The sequence below is a fragment of the Garra rufa genome, chromosome 10 (assembly GCF_049309525.1).
Source record: "Garra rufa chromosome 10, GarRuf1.0, whole genome shotgun sequence".
NCBI classification, from domain to species: domain Eukaryota; kingdom Metazoa; phylum Chordata; class Actinopteri; order Cypriniformes; family Cyprinidae; genus Garra; species Garra rufa.
Genome location: NC_133370.1, coordinates 19,601,164 through 19,620,578, shown reverse-complemented (window position 1 = coordinate 19,620,578; position 19,415 = coordinate 19,601,164). Strand labels below are relative to the sequence as shown.

The window sequence follows — 19,415 nt, the reverse complement described above, 5'->3', positions numbered from 1 at the left end:
ACAAAACAATTGAACTACTTTCAGTGTTAGTTATCTTAAACTCATTAATTTACAGCGTAATTTGATATTCAAAAGGCTGCATAATTCACTGACAGGAACATTTGACATTTATGCTGCAGTTTTGCATTTCAGATGTTTTAGTCCTCATTTCTTAAAATCAAAATAGTCGCTGTAGCTTTGCAACGGTACCAATGCTAGTTATGGTTGCTGTCTCTCCGTGCGCTGTTCAGAGTGTTGTCTTGTTGTGACTTGTTATTGTTTCTGACATCATGATCAGTCAGTCTTTGTCTATTTTAGGCTCTGTTCTGTGAACGATATTTTGAAAAGCGCCTCGTCTGCTGGGCTTCCGTTTGAAGGGCACAAGTAAACATTAAAGTGGGTCGGAAGCCATTTGCTCTGATTGATCAGTTTGTCAAAATCCTAATGCAATGATTTTGTTGGCTTGTCATAAACTTTTTCTGAAGTTCTGAGTTTTCTGAAAGAGAGTTTTGCAGATAAAAGTCAACATAATTGTGGGTTAAACAGGGTTATCTGTTGTCGTATAGACCTTTATATACTGTAGTTTAAATCTGTCAAGCATTTTTTCTAAACATTTAATCAAATTCATGAAGATACTGGTAGAGAATGAAACTGGTTTATAGTGAATAAATATTTATAGTGGCTGATGGTCTTATACATATCTATCATGCGTAGATTCAGTTTGGCCTTTTTTGCACTTTAGAAATGAAAGTGGCTGTGCTTTAGAAATGAAAAGCAGCTTAAATTGGAGTTGCCTCTGAGAAACAGTTCAGTCTTTTTGAAACATGGTATTTCAACCACTCGCACTGTGCTTTTTGCTCATTTTTAGCTCAATTTGTGTGAAGCACTAATCTAAAACAGCACTTTTTCAGGGTGCCAGAAGAACCTGGGAGTGTTACCGTTGAGCATCTGTTTGTAAACGGTAATTTCATCTATGCAAGGCAGCAATTATAATAAAGCTAATTGGCTGTTTGAATTTGAATTTCAGCACCGTTTTTCAACGTTTCAGTAAAAGTGTTGAGGATTAATTCATACCCAGTGTTGTCATACATAATTGACAAGCATTCTCAAGAGAACTAAATGGTCACTGGAGATGCTAGCACAAACTGTTATTGCATATAAAATCAACTGAAGTATATGCTACTGTTCAGAAGTTTGAAGTCAGTAAGTTTGGATTGTAAATTGTTAATTGATCAAATGTGACAGTACATTTATAATGTTACAAAAGATTTCTACTTGAAATAAATGCTGTTCTTTTGAACTTTCTAGTTACCAAACAATCTAGTTTTCACAAAAATATTAAGACACTGAAGACTGGAGTAATGCTGCTGCAAAAAGAGTTTTGCATCACAGGAATAATGTAAAATTTAAAATATATTAAAATAAAAACATTTATTTAATATTTATTATAATAATATTTAACAAAACTGGGCATTGACTTCTTTCAAAAACATTAAACAATTTTACCAACCCCGAACTTTTGTCTAGTCTCTAGGACTAGACGAAGTCCTAGAGACTGTTTTATTTGTTATTGTTTTTCATTCTATTTTTTATTGTTTTTTATTTTATTTATTTATTTATTTTTTTCAGTTTTTGAATTAACTATTTCTTCAAAAGCCCTGTATAGTTGTATCTATAACATAAAGATACTTTTTTTTTATTATGACCGTTAATTTATGTATATTGCAGTTTAATCAAGCTCTTACATTTGTTTATTTACAGCATAATTTGATATTCAAATTGTCAGTTGATCAAATGTGACAGTACATTTAAAATGTTACAAAAGATTTCTATTTTCTCAGTTTTCACAAAAATAGTAAGCAGCACAACTGTTTTTAAAAATAATAATAATAATTCTTTTAAGCACCAAATCAGCATATTAGAATGATTTCGGAAGGATCATGTGACACTGAAGACTGACGTAATGGCTGCTGCAAAAACAGGAATTCCTGTTTTGCATCACAAGAATAAATTACATTTTAAAATATATCAAAATAAAAACATTTATTTAATATGTATTATAATAATATTTAACAAAACTGAGCATAGACTACTTTCAAAAACTTTTGAATGGTAGTTTATATGATAATGTCTAGTCTCTAAGACAATATATATATATATATATATATATATATATATATATATATATATATATATATATATATATATATATATATTGTTTTATTTTATTTATTTATTTTTTTAATTTTCAGTTTTTCAATGAACTATTTCTTCAAAAGCCCTGTATAGTTGTATCTATAACATAAAGATACTTTTTTTATTGTGACCGTTTGAATTGAATTTCTTTCAGTGTTAGTTGTCTTAAATGTATTCATTTACAAATATTCAAATTGTCAATTGATCAAATGTGACAAAAGATTTCTATTTAAAACAAAAGCTGCTCTTTTTAAATTTCTAGTTACCAAACAATCCTGAAAAAAATCTGTTTTCACAAAAATATTAAGGAGCACAACTGTTTTCAACATTGATAATAATTTTATTTTTTATTTTATTTTTTTATTTTTTTAAGTACCAAATCAGCATATTAGAATGATTTCTGAAGGATCATGTGACACTGAAGACTGGAATAATGGCTGCTGCAAACAGCAACATTTTTGCATGACAGGTATAAATTACATTTTAAAATATATTAATATAAAAAACATTTATTTTATATTTATTAAAATAATATTTAACAAAAAAGCATATACTTCAATTGAACTTCTTTCACTGTTAGTTATCTTAAACTTATTTATTTACAGCATAATTTGATATTCAAATTGTCAAATGATCAAATGTGACAGTACATTTATAATGTTACAAAAGATTTTTATTTGAAATAAATGCTGTTCTTTTGAACTTTTACCAAACAATCCTGAAAAAAATCTCAGTTTTGACAAAAATATTATTTTCAACATTGATAATAATTTGAAATGTTTTTTTAGCACCAAATCAGTAAATTAGTATGATTTCTAAAGGATCATGGTAAAGACTGGAGTAATGGCTGCTTATTTTATTTTAGTTTTTTATTTTATTTTATTTTACCAGAAAAGTTAAAGATATTTTCCCTAAACCTAGTAAATGGATGTTTTTCTTTATTTGAGCTCATCCTAATGCACTCTGTGATTGCCTTCTCTGTGAAGGATACATACTTCCTTAGAAATTGGCCCAAAATGGTATCTGAGGCAGCGTAATTACATTTTGGAACAGCTTTCCTGTCTGTGTTCCTTAAAATGCTGCCTCTGTAAGGTTTTTGCAACAGTACACTCGTTTTTCACATCCCTAATTGTATCACAAAATAACTAGAAGTGATGAAGAAAGCATGCAAATAGGTTGTGCTAAAGGAAAAGTTTTTCCTTATTTCCAAAGATTATGTATAAAAACAGTATTCATTTAGCTCATCAGTTTTGCAGATGACCTCATTTGCTTATCGATTTGAGAATAGCTAATGGATATCAGCATTGCATTCTGCTTGAGTCAAAGGACAATCACCATTTTGGATTATGTAATTTAATAGGATAACAAGCAGAGTCTCACAATGTGACCTTATCTCTCCGTTATTGGATCCAGTGAGGATTTTGTTGCTTCTTTATGCCTTGTCACATTCAATCATCCTATTGATGCTGTGAATGGGCTACCACCCTCCAAATACAACACACTGCGGCCTCATCTGAGATGTGGAATCTTTTTCGTTTCGGCCCTGACCCATAGGTGAATTTTTTTTCCTTGGGGGATTGTGTGTGCATCAGTCTTCAAGGCATAAATAATTAATGCGTTCTTTTCCCCTTCCATACACGAGTGGGTGTCAGTTCGGCCGGGGTCTGGTATCCACTGAGGTAAGGACACTCATAGATATACTTTGCCTTTATTATAGCAGAGGGACTATTGGAAAGTGACTGTTAAATAATGTATATATGCCCGCTCACTCTCTTCATCCACCCCGTGTGTTCAATAGTGCAGAGCCTGTGGGCGGGACAGAAAACACATCCAGTCAAAGTCTCCGGCAAGCGTGATATGATATATAACATCTTTGGTATTATTATTACACTCTGCAGAGTACTTGGGGATGATGATTAAGTAAAGTAGGCAGTCATTTTGCTATACGCTTACCGCAAGCTATAGCTATGTTTTCCCTGTGTAAGCAGAGAGAACAGCAGGTGTTGCTGTAAGCATTGGACCGCCTGTAATGTCTCAAGCAGCCAGGGGATTTGGCTCTGAATTCGGTTAGCACGTCTCAGATGTGTCGAAATGTGAAAATTATGCTGTTTTCTCTCTAGGGCAAGCTGAGACTATCACTGATTTAGCAACCTAGCATTTATGATTTCACCCCCAAATACATTGTCTTTTTTACAGAAAAGCTGATCATCTGTCACTCAAGGGTGTGAACCTGAATTGAAAATATTGATTTTGCAAAGAACCATGGCGTAGAACAGACTATCGAAACTAGTCATTGTTTCCATTGAGAATACAGAAAGCCTCAAATTAAACACCAAGGACATTGTGGGTGAATTTGCCAAAAGAAAAGCTTGGGGAATGCAGCTGAAATGTTTTTTTTCTTTTTTTTTTAATGTATGAGAATAAAGTTGTGCTATATTGAGTGAATAAAGTTAAATTAATGTGAAAATTCCACCTACTCTGTGGGAATGAAAAAGGCAATCAACCTTTCATTCTTCACATGTATTTAACATCAAAAACACCAATAAAAAAAAAAAATAATAATAATAATAATAATAAAATAATATTGGCGAAGGTTGGCTTTTCTGAGGTAAATGTTATGTTATGACTAATTCACAAGACATTTTTCAAAACGCTGATTGATCGATTACATGAGACATTTGTTTAATTATATTGTTCAGATTTTTTTAGCATGCTGATATTTTTTCGTGTTTATTTCATGCTGAAAATAGTAGAAAAGAGGAAAACATGATTGATTCACGTGCTGCTTGAACTGTACAAATAAAGTGATCTTACATCATATTAAAGTGTTAAAGTAAAGTAATTTATAAACAAATTAATCAAATTGACAGAATTTAACGCAAATAATGAATGGACGTTAATTATTATTTCCAAGCATTTTACCGTCAATAAAACAAATTTTATTGTCTATTTCTGCCATTTAATAAAAAAATATTAAAGGATATTGCGACTTTTTGTCTCACAATTCAGATTTTTTTTTCTCAGAATTGCATGATATGAAGTCATAATTGCGAGTTAAAAACTTGCAATTTTGACTTTTTTCTCAATCTGCAATTGTGAGTCAGAATTGCATGATATAAACTTGTAAGTGTTATAAAGTCAAAATAAACCCACAATTCTGACTTTTTTTCCTCAGAATTGTTTGATAAACTCACAACTGGGAGAATTGAAGTCAGAATTGCGAGATAAAAACTTTATAAATATAGATAAAACTTTATTTATGGAGTTCATATCTCGCAATTCTGACTTTTTTCTTGCAATTCAGTCTTTTTTTCCTGCAATTCAGACATTTTTTCTCAGAATTGTGAGATATAAACTTACAATTGCGAGTTATAAGGTCCAATTTTGAGGGGAAAAAAGACTGATATGTTCTTTCAGAATTTAGTTTATGTCTGACAATTCTGATTTATTAACTCACAATTGTGTGTTATAAAGTTAGAATTGCTAGACATAAACTCGCAATTGCGACTTTCAGAATTTCAAGTCTGTCTCGCAAATCTCGCAGTTGTGAGTTTATATCTCACAATACTGAATTTGTAACTTGCAATTTAAATGTCACAATTACATTTTTTTTAATGGCGGAAACGGTTGGGGGTTCGGTGTCTTGCTCAAGGGTCTCACCTCTTTCGTGGTATTGAGGGTGGAGAGGGTGGGTGCTGGTTATTCACTCCCTCCACCGTCAATTCCTGTCAAACTTGAGACTCGAACCTGCAATCTTTGGGTTACAAGTCATAACTGCTTGTGAATTGTCATGTAGCAATTATTTATTTTAGAAAAGACAACAATAAGTTAAAGGGATAGTTCACCCAAAAATGAAAATTTGATGTTTATCTGCTTACCCCCAGGGCATCCAAGATGTGGGCGACTTTGTTTCTTCAGGAGAACACAAACAAATTTTTTTAATTCAAACCGGTGCAGTCTGTCAGCCAAATAATGGCAGTGGAATGGCACCAAACCTTTAAAACTAAAAAAAAAAACATGCACAGACAAATCCAAATTACACCCTGCGGCTCGTGACGATACATTGATGTCCTAAGACACGAAATATATACGTTATATGTGTACGCGCTCTGGCGTAGTATATTTTCATTTTCATTTTTGGGTGAACTATCCTTTAACTTAAGTATCCTATGTTGGAGCCCACTTTAACCTATAACGTTTTCAGGGGCCTGGACATTTTTTCAAAGACTGACACAGAAGAGAAGAAATTAATTGTTGAATAAAGTCTCTTTTTTTTTTCATCAAAAATATCTTAGTTTGTGTTCCAAAGAGGAGCGAAGGTCTTACAGGTCTGGAACAACATGAGGATGAGTAATTAATTAATTTTTATGTTTGGGTGAACTAAGCCTTTAAACATGATTTTTTTTTTTTTACAGTGTACATCAAAACTGGTTGGTTGGTTGTTTTTTGTCATTCAGGACATGACACATTTGCCATTTACAATGACACGCACATCTCATGCCATAGTCGTTGGAAACAGGACAATAAAAAGACATTGGCGAGAGAACCGCTGTCATCAAATGTTCGGAGAACTACATGCGACAGCCAGTCATATCTCCACCAATTCTATACCCTACACTGCACAGTATACACCGTGAAAATAAAGGACACACTATTCCATATGATGCGCCGCGTGAGCTGAGCGCCGCAGGATGAATTTCCTGCTTTCTGACACCTCTTCATACTTCAAGTATGCTGCTTGAAGGTTTGAGCTGACATCTAGCATGTCATTGCTATAACAACCAATGTAGACATGCCTGCAAAATGACTGTATCGCCATTATATGGAATTGTCTATAGGGTAGAACCTAAGATCTTGGTTCAGTTCCCAGAATAGCAACTCCTTTGTTGGATGCAAAATGTGTTGTCTGGAAATAATTACAAATCTTGAGGTTTACAGAGAGAATAGAGCAAAGTTATCATAGGATGGATTTATCTGAAATAGTTTTTATCACAAAAACAGACCGTCTTGAAAATAATTTAAATAATGGAAAAATATCAGAAAATGTGCTCAGACTCTGAATTTCTGGCTGTTCAAAAGTAGCGTAATAAATGCAGTCTTTTTGACAGACAACAAAGCAGAATATTCAGTTCTGTTTGTGAATATCTATGTATTTGACTTCCTAATAAGCTTCTCATTCAAAAGCCAAAGTATCATTTAAAGATTTGATGTCTCTAGTCTAGTGAATTTTGACAAATTCTGTGATTTGCCTCCAAGCGCTTTCTATTGTAAACACATCTTTTCCGTAGACTGACTAAAAACTTTGTGTGCCTTTACTCATGAAGGTTGTATAAAGTCATCCAATCAGATTCGAGCTTGCCAGAAATTTTCTTCCAGTATTGTGAGCAATTTGCATCAGTCGGTGGGCCGTAAGTTTGAGAAAGAAACTATGTAGAGATTGCCTTGGTTTGAAAGTCAGTGATAAATCTTCCCATTCGGTGGTCCTCTAGACTAACAAACATGTCAATTAAAGCTACAGTACTGAGGCTAAAATTAGCCTATGACATTTTGTGACATTTTAGGGGACTCAAGCACTTACGAGAAATAAACCTTTAGGATAAGATCACTGAAAAACCACCAACAAATTGGATTGATAGTCTCACAGACAGGAAACCTGCAGAACTTTGTCTATTGATTCACCTTAAGTTGCAATCAGTGTAATGAATTTACACACACACTTGTATAAACACAAAAAAAATAGACTTAGTGTTGTGTTGAGTGTCAAGGTCAGTGTTTGGCGGATGAGAAAACAGTGCTGTCTTTTCATCTTTGAAAAGAAGAAAAGAAAAGATCAGAACTGGTGAAAGAGCTTGTTTGAAATGCATTGTTACAAAAAGATGTGCACCCTCTGGCATATTGTTTTCTACGTTAATTCCTCAGAGAGTTACCACGTCTTTGTTTTATTATTTATATGCTATAGGTGTATCTTGTTCTCTGTAATTGTTGATTTTGCTCAGTGGGATTTGTGAGAACTAAAGCAGCACCCCACATTCGTAAATTTTGTAAAGGTATCAAGTGAAAATTGTTTGTTGAGTTGACACCATGTCAATCACAAGACTGAACTCCATTGAACACAACAAACATTGTTTGAAATGCTTTTTATGCCAGATACAAATCACACCACGGACAAAGCCATTGGAGGAACATACCATTGTCAAGGCCACAGCATTTTTATGAAAAAAAATCATTAGGATATTAAGGAAAAATCATGTTCCATTAGGATATTTTGTAAATTTCTTACCGTAATTATATAAAAACTTAATTTTTGATTAATAATATGCATTGCTAAGAAGTTCATTTGGACAACTTTAAAGGCGATTTTCTCAATATTTTGATTTTTGAAATTCCAGATTTTCAAATTGTTGTATCTCGGCCAATATTGTCCTATCCTAACAAACCATACATCAATGAAAAAAGCTTATTTATTATTGACCCTTATGGCTGGTTTTGTGGTCTAGAGTCACATTTGTAAAATAAATATCTCCCAAATAAGGTGCCAAATAAGATTTTTATTTTATTTTATTTTTATTTTATTTTATTTATTTTTTTTCTAAATTTGTTTTTAAGATTTCCATCTTGAATTTCGAATAAATGTGAATTATTGAAATTAAATATTGAAAGAAAAAATAAAGAAAACAAAATGTATAACATCTGTTTTGCCATTTATATTTTTTGAATATTTTATACGTTTATACTTAGCAAAGTTAAGCATATTTAAATAAATATATTTTAAACAATTGAATTGCTACATTTATTTTACCAGGGTTATATATATGCAATAAATCACTATTTATATTATTTAATTAATTTATTTATTTTCCTTATTTGTGTTTTTTGTGATTATGCAGTAACTTACATAATTAATGTACCAATTAAAATTCTTTTAATGAACTTTTAATGAAAAAAATAAAACACTAAAAACTAAAATGAGAGCGTTTAATCACTACATATACATTTAAGGGTTACAAAATTATAATGTATAAGTATGACTCACACATTATTTAAATTGCTAAAGATAATATTTATTATATTATTAAATTAACTATTATTTTTAAAGATTAAAAAGTTAAGGCAGCAAAGTTAATTTAAATATGTCCAGAACATTTATTTAACTATTTTTATATAAACCTTTAATAAACACTTCCTTTAAAAAAAATTGACACATTGAGGTTAGTCTGAGTTTGACTTTTGAGGTACATTTGGTTCAGTCAAATTAAATTTTATAAGAAAAAGAAAGAAAACAAAATCCATAACATTTGCTTTGGCATCCATTTATTTATTTATTTTAATATTTATGCTTTACAAAGTTAAGCATATTTAAATCGCTATATTTTAAACAATTTGATATAATATTGATTTAGTAATGCTTTTTAATGAATTATTTTAATGTTTTTTTTTTTACTCCAAGCTTTTTATAACTACTTTAAGCATTGACACATTGAGGTTAGTCTGAGTTTAACTGTGTTAAGGAACATTTGGTTCAGTCAAAGCATCATTTTTTCCCCTTATGCCTGTTTTGGAGATACCTGTGATGTTCTGTCCTTGTAAACATCTCATATGTGACCCTCGGGAGCCTGAGAAAGACTTGGCCTTTACCATAGGAAAACTCACTATCCCAGAGTATTGATCTTCCTCTGGATTCCTCAGCCTTCTTAGCTCTCCACTTTTGTCAGATAACCATTAGGGATCATTCTCTGGATAGCAATCCAAACAGTAAGCCTGGTGTGATCTGCACCAAAGGAGAAAGTGCTATGTGTGTGTGTTTGTGAAAAAGTGGAGGAAATACATAGCTTGAGCAATTTCCGAAATTGATTGGTATCTGAGGAGACAGGCAGAGAGATGAATGAATATTTAGCAGTTGGTTGTTTGTGCTGTGTTTTGGATGGTAAGTTCAGTCCCATGGGCAACAGTAGTGGAGGGTCAGCGCGAACATATCCAGCAGCTCCTCCAGGGGCAGCATGCATGGTGCTTTGCCAGCCTGGGATACCAGGCTTTCCACTGGGCAAGAACATGCTGACCTTGCCCTGAGATATTTTTCTTTCCTATTCTCATCCCCTGGGCCTGTTCGTGCATTGATTAGATGACCTGTGTGCAATACAGTTGAGGAACGTTCACCAGCATCTCATCAGGAGCTCTTCTCATTAATTTCCACCTCTGAATTCTTAATGCTTCACATCTGTAGTCAGGTGCTACGGTAGTAGTCATTTACGATCCAGAATGGTGACTAAAAGGTTGGACGTTGAAATCCCAAAAGAGGTGATCTGTAAGCTTCCACCATTATGCAAGCCATTTACTCAAGGATCCTCCAGGGGACTGTCCCTTAGATACAATGTGACCTGCTTTCGTTAAAAGCAACAGGTTAACATTCGCTAATACCGTAATACTGCAATCAAATGAATAAATACACCAATTGTATTTATTTATTTTTAAATGTTTGATCATGAGAAACAAGATAGCGAATTATGTTAGCAATCTTGCCAATCATGTTAGCAACCTGTTATTCATGTTAGAAACATGCTAAAACATATATGCTATCACCATGCTAATCATCCTGGAAAGATGTTAGCAACATGATATTCGTGTTAGAAACATGTTAACAATATGCTTACAACATGCTAATTATGTTAAATGGTAGCAAAAAGCTAAACATGCTAGAAACATGTTAACATGTCAACTACATACTAATCATGCTAGAATCATGTGAGCAAACTGCTAATCATGCAACATGATAATAACATGCTAATTATAACATGATAGCAACATGATAATTATACAAAAATATGCTAGCAATATGTTAATCATGTTATCAACATGCTAATCATACTAAAACATGCTAACAAAATGCTAGGAACGTTCTAATCATGCTAGAGACATGTTAAAATACTAATCATGTTAAAAAATGCTAGCAACATGTTAATCATGCTAGTAACATGTGAATCATATTAAATATGTGCAAGCCACAATGTTAATAATGCTAGAATCATGCTAACATGTTATCAACATGCTAATCATACTAGAAACATCCTAAACAACATGCTAATTGCATTAAAACATGCTAACAAAAGGCTAGAAACATTATAATCATGCTAGAAACATGTTAACAACATGATAAGTATAACATGTTGCTATCAAACATGCTAATCATACTAAAAATATGCTAGCAATATGTTAATCATGTTGCCATTTTATCAACATGCTGGTCATACTAAAAACATGCTAATCAACATGTTAATTATGTTAAAAACATGCTAGCAACATGTTAACAACATGTTAATCATGCTAGTAACATGCGAATCATACTTAAAATATGCAATCAACATGTTAATAATGCTAGAATCATGCTAACATGATATGCGATAATGCGCAAGAAGCATGTTAATCATGTTAAAAACATGTTATTCATGTGTGGCCGGGCGGAGAACAGCAACAACAAAACAAGAGTTGAGTGAGCCCCGGAGGGTGCGTTTATTGACAGTAGTGAAGCGAGATAAACAATACGGTGAGTGAAGAGGTGAGGTTGTCTTCCTTGTGGTGCAGGGTGGCTTTCTCCTGGGTGCTGGTGTCTCCAAGTGAGGGTGGCCGGTGCAGGGGGTTGGTGCAAGGACGTGCTTTAACCCCAAACGTGCAACCCGGAAGTGGGGGACCAAGCGGTCACGGCGACTCTGGAGGAGAAAAGATACAGCGGTCAGGTAAGTCTCACAGTGCATTGGAGATGTGTCTCACTCTCTGGTTGTGGCAGACTGCTTATAAAGCTGGCTGAGCCGTGACCGATTGGTCCGTGGTGAGTGGATCCAGCTGGTCCTCGTGTGTTGCCAGGGCGACGCTGATTGCTCCTCGGGACGCCCGTCACACTCCCCCCCCCAAGCGACGTCCTGGTCCTGGAGGTAAAAAGATAGAGGGGAGACAGGGGGTGGGTGGGGAGTGACCCCTGACAGACCTGTGTAAGCTGCCCAGGACCGAGAGAGCCCGTCGGCGTTGTTGTTGCTGGAACCGGCCCGGTGGCGCACATCGAAGTGGAAGTCCTGGAGCGACAGGAACCACCTTGTGACCCGGGCGTTTGTATCCTTGGCCCGGGCCATCCACTGCAGCGGGGCATGGTCTGTGAAAAGAGTGAATTTGCGGCCTAGCAGATAATACCTGAGCTCCAGGACTGCCCACTTGATGGCGAGCGCTTCTTTCTCCACGGCAGCGTAGTTTCTCTCGGCCCGGGTCAGCTTCCGGCTGATATAGACTATCGGATGCTCCTCTCCCTCCTGGACTTGGGAGAGCACGGCCCCCAATCCCGTGTCTGAAGCATCCGTTTGGAGCAGGAAGGGGCAGTTGAAGTCCGGAGCGCGCAGGACTGGCTCCGTAGTTAAGGCCTGTTTGATCCGTTGGAAGGCGCGCTCCGCTTCCGGGGTCCATCGCACCAGCTCAGGCTGCCCCTTCCTGGTCAGGTCTGTCAGAGGGGCGGCTATAGAGGAGAAGCTGGGGATGAAGCACCGGTAGTAGCCAGCCAACCCCAGGAAGGCCCGTACCTGGGTCTTGTTGCGTGGCGTTGGTGCCTCCAGGATCGCCTTTACCTTGTCCTCTTGGGGCTTTACAAGGCCTCTCCCGACACGGTAACCCAGGTACCGGGCTTCTTCTAAGGCAAGGTGGCATTTGCGGGGGTTGGCTGTTAGTCCAGCCCGACGGAGCTCGGACAGCACCCTCCGGAGTCGATCCAGGTGGTCTTCCCATGCCTCCGAGTGGATGACCACGTCGTCCAGGTAGGCCGCAGCGTAGCTCTGGTGGGGCCGGAGGATCACATCCATGAGGCGCTGAAACGTCGCTGGAGCGCCATGTAGACCGAAGGGAAGGGTCCGGTACTGCCAGTGCCCCGACGGAGTGGAGAAGGCGGTTTTGGGCCTGGCATCCGCGGAGAGGGGAACCTGCCAGTACCCCTTGGTCAGGTCCAGGGTGGTGATGTACCGGGCCCTTCCCAGGCGCTCCAGGAGCTCATCCACCCGGGGCATGGGGTAACTGTCGAACTCCGAGACTTCGTTGAGGCGTCGATAGTCGTTGCAGAACCTGAGGGTGCCGTCCGGCTTCGGGACCAGGACTATCGGGCTGGACCAGGGGCTCCGAGAGGGCTCAATGACTCCCAGCTTGAGCATCTTCTGGACTTCCTCCTCTATAGCCTGCCGGCGGGCCTCGGGGACTCGATAGGGCCGTTGCCGGACGATGACGCCAGGAGGAGTGCGGATGTCGTGGGAGAGGACGTTAGTCTGGCCGGGGCTGTCGGAGAATACGTCCAGGAACTGACCGACCAGGTGCCGCAGCTCCGTCTTCTGGGTGGCCGACAGATGGGGGTTGATGTCTACAACCGCGGGTTCTGTGACGGCGAGGGCGACGGCTTGGTCCCTATCTCCAATCCACTTCTTAAGCAAGTTGATGTGGTACAGCTGCAGGGGCCGTCTTCGGCCGGGCTGTCTCACCCGATAGTTAACAGGGCCTACCCTTTCCTCCACGGTATACGGCCCCTGCCACTGGGCGAGGAATTTGCAGGCGGCGTTCGGGACCAAGACCATCACCCTGTCTCCAGGCTGGAACTCCCGCGGTTGGGCCGGCCGATTATAATGGCGTTGCTGGGCTTGTTGGGACTTCACCAGGTGCTCCCGGACTAATGGCATGACTCTGTCGATCTTGTTTCTCATGTCCTGCACGTGTTCCACCACAGTGCGGTAGACGGCCGGCTGCTGCTCCCAGGCCTCTCGGGCTACGTCGAGGAGACCACGAGGCTGGCGGCCGAAGAGGAGTTCAAAGGGCGTGAAGCCGGTGGAGGCTTGGGGAACCTCTCGAATGCCGAAGAGAACGTATGGTAGGAGCAGATCCCAGTCCTTCTTGTCTTCGGCCGCCACTTTCCGGAGCATTTGTTTGAGGGTCTGATTGAATCTCTCGACGAGCCCGTCGGTCTGAGGGTGGTAGACAGATGTTTTAATTTGCTTTACCTTCAGCAGCCGGCACAGGTCAGCCATTAGCCGGGACATAAACGGGGTTCCCTGGTCGGTCAGAATCTCCGACGGAATACCCACCCGGCTGGAGAGCAGGAACAGCTCACGGGCAATGGCTTTGGCGGTGGCCTGGCGAAGGGGGACTGCCTCAGGATACCGGGTGGCGTAGTCAACGATGACCAGAATGTGTTCGTGTCCCCGGCCAGACCTCGGCAACGGCCCTACGATGTCCATCCCGATCCGCTCGAAAGGCACCCCGATGATGGGTAGAGGGATCAGAGGACTGGGGGGAGGCTTCCGAGGAGACGTGCGTTGGCATTCAGGGCAGGCTTGGCAAAAGCTCTTTACTTGGGCTTCCAGCCCTGGCCAGTGGAATCTGTCCCGGATTCGCTGGGTAGTGTTCTGGGCCCCCAGGTGGCCGGCCATAGGGTGAGCATGGGCGAGCTCCAGGACCATCTCCGTTTTCTGCTTCGGCACTACCAAGAGTCGTTTTACCTCCCCCCGTCGCTCCGCGACGCAGTACAACAGGCCATTCCGAACGATGAAATGTGGGAGGGGGTGAGGGGCCGGCAGAATTTCTTGATCCTCGAGCACCCGGACTTGCCGCCAGCAGTGCTTGAGCCTGTCGTCCTCTTTTTGGGCTTTCCCAAAGTCTCCTCCTCCAGTAACCTGTTGAAACACATCGTGAAATAGATTAGCGTGTTGGCCGGCAGACTCACCCTCTCTCCCACTGTCCGTCGTGAGTAGGCTGGAGCGACCTCCGGACCCCCGCGACGGCGGTGGCCGCGGTTTGCGGCGGCAGCGGGCAGGCTGTGTGGCGGAGGCCAAGGCGGCGTCAAGCCCCGGCCAGTCTCTGCCCAGTAATAAGGGGACAGGTAGGTCCTTCAGAACTCCAACTTCCAGGGTCCAGGGTTGACCATCCTTGTGAAAGGTAAGAAGGTTAGTTTGTACCTGACGCGTGTCTCCGTGGACGCAGGTGATGGGCATCAGCGCCTTGGAGGCTGGCCGGGGCCCAAGGGTGGTGGGCCGCACAAGGGAAACTGCGCTACCGGAATCTAACAAGGCCCGGAAGTGACGTCCTCTGATCCTGACAGTGGCCGTAGGCGCTTCAGGGGGCGTTTTCTGATGAACCACACAGCCTGCCATCCAAGCTTTGATGGGGGTCGACGGCTCTGTGGGCATTGGCTCGTCGCGGGGGCTGGTCGGCCTGTGTACCGGTCGTGGGGTACCTTCCGGCGGGCGTCGCTCCTGGGGCACCCTCCGGGGAATGGCTGCGCTCGCTCCCCGAGGTCCCGGTGGTAGGTTGCGTCCGCCAGCTCCACGGCGTCGATCACCTCAGGGATGGTTTTTGGTCCCCGCATACCCGCGGCCTGCCTCATCGAACGGGGTAAAGCTCTCAGCAGCCTATCTACCACCACCCGTTCGGCCACTTGAGCTGGGGAGGGTGAATCTTCCAGTAGCCAGTGTTCGGCTAACCGCATCAGATCGGCGGCCTGGGCGCGGACTGGCAACCGTGTTTTAAACTCCCATTCATGGAAGCGCTGGGCGGCAACGGTTGCAGAAAGGCCGAGACGGCCTAATATTTCTTTTTTTAACTCATTATAATTATTTTGGGAAGACGCTGGTAAAGAAAAATATGCTCGTTGCGCCTCACCGGAAAGCAGCGGTGCCAGTGTCGCAGCCCACGTACCTCTCGCCCACCCTTCGGTGCGAGCGAGTGATTCGAACATCTTAAGGTAGGCCTCAATATCATCATTTGCGGTCAGCTTGGGTAGCAAACGGGCAGCGGTGACTCGAGGGTCCGGTAGAGGGATGTTCTGGGCGGCCGGTAAGCGAAGTTCGGCCAAATACCCTTGAACGTGGCTGTGTTGCTCGGTAAGCAGCTCGAAGCACTGCTGCTGGCGGACGCTAACCTCCGTAAGCTGTTTTACAAGTTCCTCCATCGTTGCGGGGAGGAGCGAGCCTAAAAAGAAAGAAAAAAGACAGCCGGAGGTGAGAGGGGCAACAAAATGGCGGTGTAAACAACGTCTTGTTTGTTGGTGTTCTCAGCCGGCGCTAGGAACGTTCATGCCCGCATTCTCCACCACCTTGTGGCCGGGCGGAGAACAGCAACAACAAAACAAGAGTTGAGTGAGCCCCGGAGGGTGCGTTTATTGACAGTAGTGAAGCGAGATAAACAATACGGTGAGTGAAGAGGTGAGGTTGTCTTCCTTGTGGTGCAGGGTGGCTTTCTCCTGGGTGCTGGTGTCTCCAAGTGAGGGTGGCCGGTGCAGGGGGTTGGTGCAAGGACGTGCTTTAACCCCAAACGTGCAACCCGGAAGTGGGGGACCAAGCGGTCACGGCGACTCTGGAGGAGAAAAGATACAGCGGTCAGGTAAGTCTCACAGTGCATTGGAGATGTGTCTCACTCTCTGGTTGTGGCAGACTGCTTATAAAGCTGGCTGAGCCGTGACCGATTGGTCCGTGGTGAGTGGATCCAGCTGGTCCTCGTGTGTTGCCAGGGCGACGCTGATTGCTCCTCGGGACGCCCGTCACACATGCTAAAATCATGCTAACATGTTATCAACATGCTTATCATGCTAGAAGCATGCTAACAACAAAATGCTACATGCAAGTGACATGTTAATCATGTTAGAAACACGCTAATCATGCTAAAATCATGCTAACATGTTACCAACATATTAAGAGCATGCTAACAACATGCTAATCATGTTAAAATCATGCTAACATGTTAACAATATGCTAATCATGTTATCAACATCCTAAGAGCATGCTAACAATATGCTAATTGTGTTAAAACATGTTAGCAAAATGCTACGAGCATGTTAATCATGTTACCAACATGTTAACAATATGGTAATCATGTTAGAATCATGCTAACATGTTAACAATATGCTAATCATGTTACCAACATGCTAAGAGCATGCTAACAATATGTTAATTGTGTTAAAACATGTTAGCAAAATGCTACAAGCATGTTAAACATGTTAACAACATGCTAAACGATGTTAGCTAGATGCTAATTGTGTAAAGACATGCTAGCGAAATGTTAGGGACATGAGAATTATGCTAGAAACATGTTAACAACATGCTAATCATACTAGAAAACTTATAACAGAATGGTAAAAGATTCTAACAACATGCTAATTGTGTTTAAAACATGCTAGTAAAATGCTAGGAACATGAGAATCATGCTAGACACATGCTAACAACATGTTAATCACGTTAGAAACATGTTAACATTCTAATAATGCTAGAAACATGCTAATCATATTAAAATATGCTAACAACATGCTGATCATGCTACATTCATGCTAACATGTTACCAACATATTAAGAGCATGCTAACAACATGCTAATCATGTTAAAATCATGCTAACATGTTAACAATATGCTAATCATGTTATCAACATGCTAAGAGCATGCTAACAATATGCTAATTGTGTTAAAACATGTTAGCAAAATGCTACGAGCATGTTAATCATGTTACCAACATGTTAACAACATGGTAATCATGTTAGAATCATGCTAACATGTTAACAATATGCTAATCATGTTACCAACATGCTAAGAGCATGCTAACAATATGTTAATTGTGTTAAAACATGTTAGCAAAATGCTACAAGCATGTTAAACATGTTAACAACATGCTAAAAGATGTTAGCTAGATGCTAATTGTGTAAAGACATGCTAGCGAAATGTTAGGGACATGAGAATTATGCTGGAAACATGTCAACAACATGTTAATCATGTTAACAAAATGTTAAAAACATGTTAATTACACTACAAACGTGCTAACAACATGCTAATCATGTTAGAAACAAGCACACAACATGTTAACATGCTAATTTTGCTAGCAACATGCTAAATTATGCTAGCAGCATGTTATCTAATGTCATCCTAAAATCCATCTAAACAATCTATTTAAACTTTCTAACTTCAAGTTTGTACAACTACTTTAAACTTACTTTAAAGGCTTTTTTAAAGTTTGTTCGCAAACTGTTCATCGAAGTAGACTATATTATTGTTAAATAGATATTTTTGTGAATACTGAATACTCAAAAATCAAGTTTGTTCAAAACAGTGCCAGTGTCATAAGAAAAATAAAATGCATTTAACACAATTCTCTGTTTTTAAGATTTCCATTATCAATTCTAAGTAATTGTGAATTATTAAAAAAAAAAAATTGGGGAAAAAAAGGAAATTCATAACATTTGCTTTTGAATATTTTATACTTGGTGAAGTTAAGCATATTTAAATAAATATTTTTAAACAATTTATTTAAAAACTATATACCAGGATAATGTATATATAAATGCTTTTCAATAAAATGTACCACATTTTAATGATGTTTTGATATTCTTATTGGGAAAAAAATCCTCAAAATACAAATTTTTCCATTTTCTTTTCCCATTTGTTGTGTTTCATTTTTCCATGTGTTCAGCTTAATGATCATGCACAAAGTTGATGATGCATTTAGGAAATGCGTTTGATTCATGCGAGGAACTAATGATGCTTCATTGAAACCCTAATCTAAGTTATAATCGTGTCTTGTAAGGATACGTGGGTCATTAGGACTTTGGAAAGGACTGTCATTATGAAAAACAGACCTGCTTTTAGAGGCAATGAAAAGGGTGATTAGATGTATATAAATGTCCTTACAGAGCTACAGGCTAATGAATCCAGCTTGGCAAGATGAATGCATGACTTCCTAATGACATAACGACAGTAATTGGATGCATATTGTCAGTCCTAACAATTACGGCATCATATACAGAAGCCTATTAGAGCCAAATTGCCTGTAAGGTCACATTACAAGCAGCAACGCAGAGACAAACAGATTCGCAAACAAGTAAGGAAGACACTTCTCCGTGTTTACGCTCTCCGCCAGATAATCAGTTTTCAACAAGCAGCACATGTTGCCACTCCTATCTCTCATTTTCACCTGGGATTTCCATCGCTTTACGTCTAATTACCTACAGGAAACTGTCAGTCTCCTGTAATTATGGCTTCGTTCTCCCATTCCACCACACAAGGGGCGTCAAACCAACCAGTAAATGTGATTTGCACCCACGTTACAGGAGAAACTGTTTCTGAGTTATGTTGCGTTCCATTCAAAGTCATGTAATTTTGCTTCCTAAAGAACTCTGTATATATTTTCCAACTTAGAGGTCCCCTGTCAAATGATAGGAAGTAGGAAGTGGAAAATTCACGGTTTCTGCAGATGAT

General features: G+C 39.6%; 1 protein-coding gene across 1 annotated transcript in view; it reads left to right on the top strand.

Annotated features, from left to right (window-relative positions):
* The window catches only part of astn1 (astrotactin 1), a 344,209-nt gene that overhangs the window by 254,433 nt on the left and 70,361 nt on the right, over positions 1 to 19,415 (top strand). Inside the window, exons 18-24 of the mRNA XM_073849391.1 lie at positions 11,752 to 11,903; positions 12,595 to 12,824; positions 12,876 to 13,036; positions 13,913 to 14,053; positions 14,934 to 15,061; positions 15,805 to 15,922; positions 16,409 to 16,560. Coding sequence (XP_073705492.1) covers positions 11,752 to 11,903; positions 12,595 to 12,824; positions 12,876 to 13,036; positions 13,913 to 14,053; positions 14,934 to 15,061; positions 15,805 to 15,922; positions 16,409 to 16,560 — 1,082 coding nt within the window. The remainder of the gene's footprint in view (positions 1 to 11,751; positions 11,904 to 12,594; positions 12,825 to 12,875; positions 13,037 to 13,912; positions 14,054 to 14,933; positions 15,062 to 15,804; positions 15,923 to 16,408; positions 16,561 to 19,415) is intronic.